The sequence below is a fragment of the Phacochoerus africanus genome, chromosome 10, assembly GCF_016906955.1.
Source record: "Phacochoerus africanus isolate WHEZ1 chromosome 10, ROS_Pafr_v1, whole genome shotgun sequence".
In the NCBI taxonomy this organism is placed as follows: domain Eukaryota; kingdom Metazoa; phylum Chordata; class Mammalia; order Artiodactyla; family Suidae; genus Phacochoerus; species Phacochoerus africanus.
The window spans coordinates 66,977,791-66,986,496 of NC_062553.1; the positions used below are offsets into that span (position 1 = coordinate 66,977,791).

Here is an 8,706-nt window from a genome sequence, read left to right on the forward strand (position 1 = left end):
TTTCATTAAAAATGATGAAGTCAATCACATCATTTACGATTAATGAAGGATGTGATTTCATAATACTCACATCTCCTCCATCTTCTATGTTCCTGTTAGATCAATCCTGGAACTACAGAATTTTAGAAATTTTAGTTCAAATAGTTATTTATAGGTAAGAATAGCAGGGCCCAGATAAAGGAAGTTACTTGGCCAAAGTTACACAAGTAGAGATAGAACTCAGTTTTCCAAAGCAATGTATAGTCACATGTCTCTAATCTGAAACCACTCAGCCCTTTTCCATCATTTAGAAAGTCATGCCTAATTCTTCAATCTGGCATTTAAGGCCTCTGCTTTCTCTGTCCTAAACTTTCTTTCCAACTTTGTCTTTCCCTTCTCTCCATTCAAATTCCCAGGGATATTCCCAAGGCTTTCTCCTCTACTTGAAGTTTCCCTCTATTAACCTCTGCATGGGCAAGTGCCACCTCCATGATATCTCTTACACAAATAATTTTTTGACTTCTTAACTGAAAACCTCTATCTGTAGAAAACACTCTTGTGACATTTTCTGCTTTCTTTCCTCAAACAGTGATTTGTATATGTTGCAATTCCCTTTTTACTTGACAAGACCAATTTACCTTGATAATCTCAACACACAACACAGGGCTTTGTCCCTAGTAGGTTCTTGGTGCATGTTAAATGAATATATGATTAACTTTGTAACGGTACTTTCAGTAATATAACCAAAATTAAATTCATACATTTTATACTGTTTGGTTTTTTAAAGCTTTTAATAAAACAGATTTTCCACATGGGCTAAATCTATCCTTAAATCTGGCTTTTTTTTTCCCTTAAAGCAAAGAAAACATTGTTCCAAATCACTCCTAAATTATTAGCAACTTATCCTTTTAATTTAAAGATTTCAATTTTTATTTTTAGGTGCAATGATGAAGAGTTCTTTCCTAATTGTGCCTATCCTGGCATTAACACTGCCTTTTTTGGTAAGTTAATTTTATCTAATCAATTTGCATCAAAATTTTAAGAAAATTTTATATAAGGGCTCTAATTATATAAATTTTTAAATACGGTTATATTTTATAGAACAAAATAGCTACATGCTAACTATACTTCTCTAAATGTAATTTATTTTTACATTTATTTCTCTTATAAAATTAAAGACATGTTCTTCTGGATATCCTTCTGATTTCTAGGAATTAAGAAATCACACTTTATTCTGTATAGAAAAACCTTTAAATTCTCATACAACAGAGAAAATACATTTTGGGAGAAACAATCCTGAAAATATTTTTAAATTATAATATGCTCTAAAAATAATTCACAAAAAAATAAATATAGGAATCATAGTCCAGGATCAGAAATGTTTTTAATAAATTCCTGTCTCACACAGATTCCAATCTCTTTAGAGATTTAAGAGATTAGAAGTCTGTTTAAGCTTTTTTTTAACCAATTTCAAATACCTTAACACATCTATCTTTAACAGTTAAACATATCATACCTTTTATTATAATCTTCCCGTTATGACTGACTCCTTCCCAGGTATTTTATCTATAAACAACCCTATGATTTTCAGGCATTTTCTTGAATTACATGCTGCATATTAAGGCTAGCAGAATAAGGAAAGGGTTTTTTTTTTTAATTGAATGGTTTTCCTTATTATTTTGGCTATTACTCTGTTTTATTTTCATCCTCATTCGGGATTCTAGGCACTTACTTGCCAACAGCAAGAACAGGAAGGGTGCTGTTTTACGACCTCCTCTTAGACTATAAAATTTGGGAGGGCACTAGTCCTTGTTTCAAAAATTCATTTATTATTAAATTTAGACTTGCTGTTAATGTAATATTCTATTAGGTAAATTCTTGGAGTCAAACTTTTTAAAAATTTGAGTTATATAACTTTCATATTTATTTTCTTTATGCTTTGAAATTTGATTGTGGCCACCTGCACATTTAGAACTTGGGTTTTCACTTTGAGTGAGAGGGATTAAAGTTTAAATCAGAAAATGACCCACAACTACCTGACTTGGAGTAACCTCTTCTTGAGCTCCTTGAGCCTGTTCTAGCCCCAAACCCTCCTTCCTGTTTTCACAATGCGACAAGCCCCAGAGACATAAACAAATAGTTCAAAAGAAGAATGAAAGTTTATAGATTATCACTCAATCTTATGAGTAGTCAAAATTATACAAATTAAAACAGCCATGTGAGAGAATCTTTTACATGCTGCATGTATCCCTTCTCTCCATAATAAAAATAGTTAAGATAATACTTATCACTAGCAATTAAGAGATGAACTGCACAATCTGATAGCCCATTGGTAGCATAAGTTGGCATAAATTTTCTGTATATTGGTTTAATAATTTCTATCAAAGAATTTTTGTCCCCCCCAAAATCAGTTTTGGAAAACTGTCCTGAAAAATCAATGAATACTCTTTAAAATGCCATTGATATCCAGATTTTATTTATCTATTTATAATATTTTTTGAAAAAAGCTTTAATGGTTAACAATAAAGTGAAGAACAAACATTTCATGACATAATCACTGGTTATTTTTCAACTATGAATACACAAGTATAAAAACTATGAGATAATGGAGAAGTGATGTGAGAAATTATGCTTCTTAAAAAAAGCAAAATACAAGTTACTAAACTATACCAGGAATACATAATATATAGAGACTGATATATTCAAATATCTAGATTATTACGAACTTTGGGTGTAGGCAAACTTTATATAATGTTCATATAACTTTTAAAAATTTAAACCAGTGACTTAGTAAATTTAGAGAAAAATACATCTTTGTCTCAAAATACTCCGTATTTTATTATTTTTTCAAATTTCTGATTTTCTATACCTACACCTTCCAATAGGTTTATAGAATCTTTTATGTCTAAGAACTATGTGTGAAAAGTCCTAAACTCGAACTATTATTTTTAAATATTTATCATTACGACCTCATTGCAAAAGTTTATAAAACTTTTGAGTTTTAAAGTATTATGTATACATGCCTATGGAAATTGCTTTTTCACTCCTGAATTGTGTGCGTGTTGCAACCCAGAATTAAGAAAGAACTATAGGAGTTCCCATCGTGGCGCAATGGTTAACGAATCCGACTAGGAACCATGAGGTTGCGGGTTTGGTCCCTGGCCTTGCTCAGTGGGTGAAGGATCGGGCGTTGCTGTGAGCTGTGGTGTAGGTTGCAGATGTGGCTCAGATCCCACATTGCTGTGGCTCTGGCGTAGGCCGGTGGCTACAGCTCCGATTCGACCCCTAGCCTGGGAACCTCCATATGCTCTGGGAGCGGCCCAAAGAAATAACAAAAAGACAAAAAAAAAGAAAGAAAGAAAGAACTATAAAAACATGAAACTTGAGGAGTTCCCATCGTGGCTCAGTGGTTAACGAATCCAACTAGGAACCATGAGGCTGCAGGTTCAATCCCTAGCCTTCCTCAGTGGGTTAAGGATCTGGCGTTGCTGTGAGCTGCGGTGTAGATCGAAGATGCGGCTCCCGCATTGCTATGGCTCTGGCATAGGCCAGCGACTACAGCTCTGATTAGACCCCTAGCCTGGGAAGCTGTATGCTATGAGTGTGGCTCTAGAAAAGACAAAACAAAACAAAACAAAAACCAAACCTGAAACTTGACTTTTTTAAAAAAGCTACTATTTAACATTTACATATTGATGTTATGCTAAGAGGCAACTTTCTAATCTAAGAAATCCTCAGAAATCATCTTAGTAGTAGAACAGAAAAAGAAAAATATGCTCAATGCTCTTATTTTTAACAATGTACATTTAATACAAACTGAATATAAGTAGTGCATATTTTTCATTTAAGCAAGTATCATGTATATTTGTTGGCACAGGGGTCAAATGATCATATTTCAACTTTGAATTTTTCTCCCTAGACAATGATTTTTAAAGACAGCTTAACCACGGAGCTTATTATTACTATTTTAGTTATATTTCTGTCACTTCTTGAGTGGTTCACAGACTTTATAGATTTGATAGCCATGGGAAATGTTTTATAATAGTTTATCATACTAAAATAAAAACAAAGAAAACATTTTTGTCTTTAATAAAGAAGATATTTTTAAAATTAAAAAAGTCTAGACTCTGCCTTTTTTTTTTTTTAACTTATTTCTTATTCTTTCTCTGAACATTACCAGGGTGCAGAGGAGCAAAACCAGGAAAAACTAACAGTAAGTTTAATTGTTTCTAGTAGAGATAGGAACTTCAAAGTATAATATTCTACAAAGTTTAACAAGATTAAAATGCTTTCTGTCTGAAAATTAATTAAATACTTAAACTCCATAAAATAATCTAATAACCTTTGTAAAAAACATCACTTCAGCAGCCAATCATACGCATTGACCTCAATGTGCATCTGAAAATCTCAGTATCATTTTGTGTCCCCAGTCATATCTTTTGGGTTTCATGTGTTTAGCAACATGAAAAAACTCAGAATGTGGTACTGGGAAAAAATCAAAACAAGGTAAAGTTTCTATTGCCTACTTTTAAAGACTTGGGAAAAGCTCCCTTTTGGATCCATCTTTGAGTACTTCTCACACACTTGTGTTTACTTCCTTCTTTTGTTTCCTGGATCTATTTGAATGAATACTTTTTCTCTTTTTTTTTTTTTTTTTTTTTTGCTTTTTAGGGCCACGCCCATGGCATATGGAAGTCCCCAGCTTAGGGGTCGAATCAGAGCTACAGCTGCTGTCCTACACCACAGCAAAGCCAGATCTGAGCCACATCTGTGACCTACACCATAGCTCATGCCAATGCCAGATCCTTAACCCACTGAGTGAGACCAGGGATCAAACCCAGGTCCTCATGGATACTAGTTGGGATTGTTACTGCTGAGGCATGGTAGGAACTCCGAATAAATACGTTTATAAATATCTCCTTTCATGAAAAAGGCTTGCTTTGCAGTATAATTTTGTGGATTTGTTTCTGTTTATATGGAAAGATCCATCAACATATTTTTATAACTGCACATAATCAACAAAATGGAGGCAAGTAAAAATACAAAACTTCCTAATTTATCTTTAATGGATAAAAACTAAGCTGAAAAAAAATCCAAGTATAAATCCAGGAATCCTCCTACAGAACTTTTTTTTTTTTTAACTATTCTGCTGTAATTAGTCTAGGAAAAAAATGTGTCCTCAGCCCAATCGCTAGATAAATAAAATTTGTAAATTACAAACATGTGAGAATGCATATATATAAAAAACATACACTTTTTTTTCAGTGTGTGTAGTATGTGTGTGTACTCTATGTCAAAGCTTTCTATGAGATTCTTATAGCTGTTTTACTTATATGTGTAATTTTTATATACGCTGAGCTCTGGGCAATGCAGTTTACATTACTGATTATCTCATCTAAGTTTTTTGAAACTAATATTATTTGTAATATTTGATGAAAATCAAGAAATAGAGGGGAAGTGTACAAATCCATGTCTTGTAAAATAATGTGGTTTTCCAATGTTTACTTAATGTCAAATACTGTAACACCGTATTTCAAAAAATTCTGATTTAAGACATCTGTACATTCTAGCCTACAATAATACCATTCTGCATAATTTATTCTTTTTGCAGCGCTGTGAGAGTGATAAAAGATTGTTCAATGAACAAAAAGTCAAATATATCCCAATTTATTACATGCTGAATAGGTTTCCTAGTTATGGATTTATTTTCTACCAACATAGATCAGCTGTATCACCTAATAACCAATTTATACCTTACCCATATTATGCAAGGCCAGTTGTAGTTGGGCCACATGCCCAAAAACCTCAATGGCAAGACCAGCCAAATGTCTACCCACCTACAGTGGCACGTCGCCCACGCCCACATGCATCATTTATTGCCATTCCCCCAAAGAAAAATCAGGATAAAACGGCCATCCCTGCTATCAATTCCATTGCTACTGTTGAGCCTACAATTGTACCTGCCACTGAACCAATAGTGAATGCTGTAGTAACTCCAGAAGCTTCCTCAGAATTCCTCATCACAAGCGCACCTGAGACCACCACTGTCCAAGTCACTTCACCCGTGGTCTAAAAACTCTAAGGAGACATCGAAGAAGACAACACAGGTAAATGAGCAAAAGACAAAAATGAATAATAGACAACATTCATGGCTTTATCAATACCACCATAAAATCAAGATAGTATAGATGGATAAATTAAGTCTATTACTGGAACAGGCAAAATGGGCCAATTTTAACAAATTTGGTGGTGCCCTCACATAGATACACTCGATTCTTTTCCAACAGGAAATTTAAAAATAATCTTATTTTACAAAATGAAAAAAATTGAGGATTTCATTATGGAACTTTTTTTCAACAATTGGAACAAATTTTTTTGACAATTGCAACAGTCCTAGAAACTGTTAGTTTTATTTTATTCCTAGTCACACACAAAGACAGTAGAGTAAAATACTTTGTTAAACTTGTGATTTTTCTTATCTCAAAAATACATTTTCTTAGAATGATTTATATGGGATAGGAATTTAAGTACATTTTAAATGTTTACATGTTCTTGCACTTGAGTTTTGGTTTGAATAGAGTGAAGGGAAATGACATGTTTCCCACAAAGCACTTTATCCCAGACATCATGCCTGAAACAGTCCATGAAGTTAGGCACCCCAAATTTCTCCTATTCTAAGGTAAACCCGTGGGAGAATTCTAATTCTTAAGCTACACATTAAAAAGATACTTTCAGGAGTTCCCGTCGTGGCGCAGTGGTTAACGAATCCGACTAGGAACCATGAGGTTGCGGGTTCCGTCCCTGCCCTTGCTCAGTGGGTTGACGATCCGGCGTTGCCATAGCTGTGGTGAAGGTTGCAGACGCGGCTCGGATCCTGCATTGCTGTGGCTCTGGCGTAGGCCGGTGGCTGCAGCTCCGATTCAACCCCTAGCCTGGGAACCTCCATATGCCGCGGGGGCGGCCCAAGAAATAGCAACAACAACAACAACAACAACAACAAAAAGACAAAAGACAAAAAAAAAAGATACTTTCAGAACATTAAATGTGATGTAAATATTTTTATTTATTATTTGGGTCAATGGATAATGGCAGAGTCTAAAAAAATTTAAAACATACAAAGTTAAATAGAGAGATTAATAAAATAGAAAATAACTAAAGAGTGTGAAATAATTTGGGGAGAAAGTGACAAAATTTTGCAAGTATTTTCAGTGCATCACATCGTCTACATGTTTCATGGTCTAAAATCCAACTCAATGATCTCTGATATAGTGATAATGGCATTAGATCAGAGAAGTCTGCTCTTTCCCTTGTGTGATTAGGCAAGTCATTACTCTCTCTGAACTTTCATGTTCTCATAATTTTGGTTACTCTGAGACAATTAAGAAAGCATATTGTGAACAGGTTGTAAAAAAACGATCAATCTGAGAATTATAATGCTTTGGAAAAGATAAAGTAAAATTTATAAATACTAAAATTTTCTTTCACCCAATATCTCAGGTCTTTACTAAATTATCAAAACTACATAATTATCTCCGATTATTCCTATAGCACCTATATGGAATGGATTATATTACCATCTTGAATTCACACACAAAAAAATAGGCCTGTGGATGTAAGTTACTACAACTAGAAAATTCAAAGCTGGGAACCAAACCAAATCTGCTTGGTTTCAAATCATAAGCCTTAATTAGTATGTCACCTATTTCCCTATGGGCTAATTTGCAAAAAAAGAAAGGACAAAACAAACACAAAACAGAAAACACAGTATAATCTGCCAAAATCACCATATATGTAAATTTTATTATTGAATTTGCTATTAATGGTACATCTGGTAAGAAAAAGAAGATAATAAACTGGATAAAATTCAACTTACTAAAATTTTGAAAATAAAATGAGAAAATTAATGAATGGAGACAACATGAAAGCAAATAACTGAATATGCAGTTTGGACTATTTTATTAGTCCAAAACACATCATTACCTGATTATGTTTTTAAGTAGAATAATCATTACCGTAATAGTTACTTATGTTCAAAACTCATAAACCTAGATTTCTAAGTTAAAAGCACTGTATAATATCACCCATAAAAAAGAATGTATAGGACTGTGACTTTCTGTAAATATTAGGTGAAGTTATTGTCATTTCTCTATATGTCAAATTTAAATATTTAAATTTAGATATTTAATTTGATAAATTCCTTGCACACAGACATGAGGCAAATCACAGAAGCTAAATAAAAGTCTTTGTATCATGAGGCCTGTTAACACATTATGAACTAAATTCCTAAATTGTCATCATTTTTTATAGGTCTTGCTGAAACCAAATGACTACTTCAAACTCTCCTTTGGCCAGTTATCTGCCTTCAGTCAAGACAAAATATGATTTTCACGGATTCAGCTCCTTCCTCTTCTCCCCTTATGTTTTACATTCATGCCACATTTAACTTTTTGATCCCTGCATAATAAAGCCAATTGAATGCAAATGGATCTCTTAACTTGAAAAGAGTCTATGAATGCATCTCAGTGAACTTTGAAATTCTGAAATTCCAAGATAAACTTAGTGTGCGTTTGAGTACATACATTTAATTGGAAGCAAAGTTCATAATTTCATCTGATTCTCAGAGTGGTCCATGGTCTAAACACTGATTAAGAATGTCATCTGTAGGAGTTCCCGTCGTGGCTCAGTGGTTAACGAATCCGACTAGGAACCATGAGGTTGCGGGTTCGG

The 8,706-nt window shown here is 33.6% G+C and overlaps 1 protein-coding gene across 1 annotated transcript; it reads left to right on the forward strand.

Moving 5' to 3' along the window:
• The first annotated feature begins 914 nt into the window (after window positions 1-914).
• CSN3 (casein kappa) lies at window positions 915-8,442 on the forward strand. The gene is made up of 4 exons (XM_047799179.1): window positions 915-980; window positions 4,160-4,192; window positions 5,591-6,086; window positions 8,287-8,442. Exons 1-3 carry the CDS (start codon window positions 924-926, stop codon window positions 6,050-6,052), a joined length of 552 nt encoding a protein of 183 aa, XP_047655135.1. The 5' UTR covers window positions 915-923; the 3' UTR covers window positions 6,053-6,086; window positions 8,287-8,442.
• The last annotated feature ends 264 nt before the right edge of the window (window positions 8,443-8,706 follow it).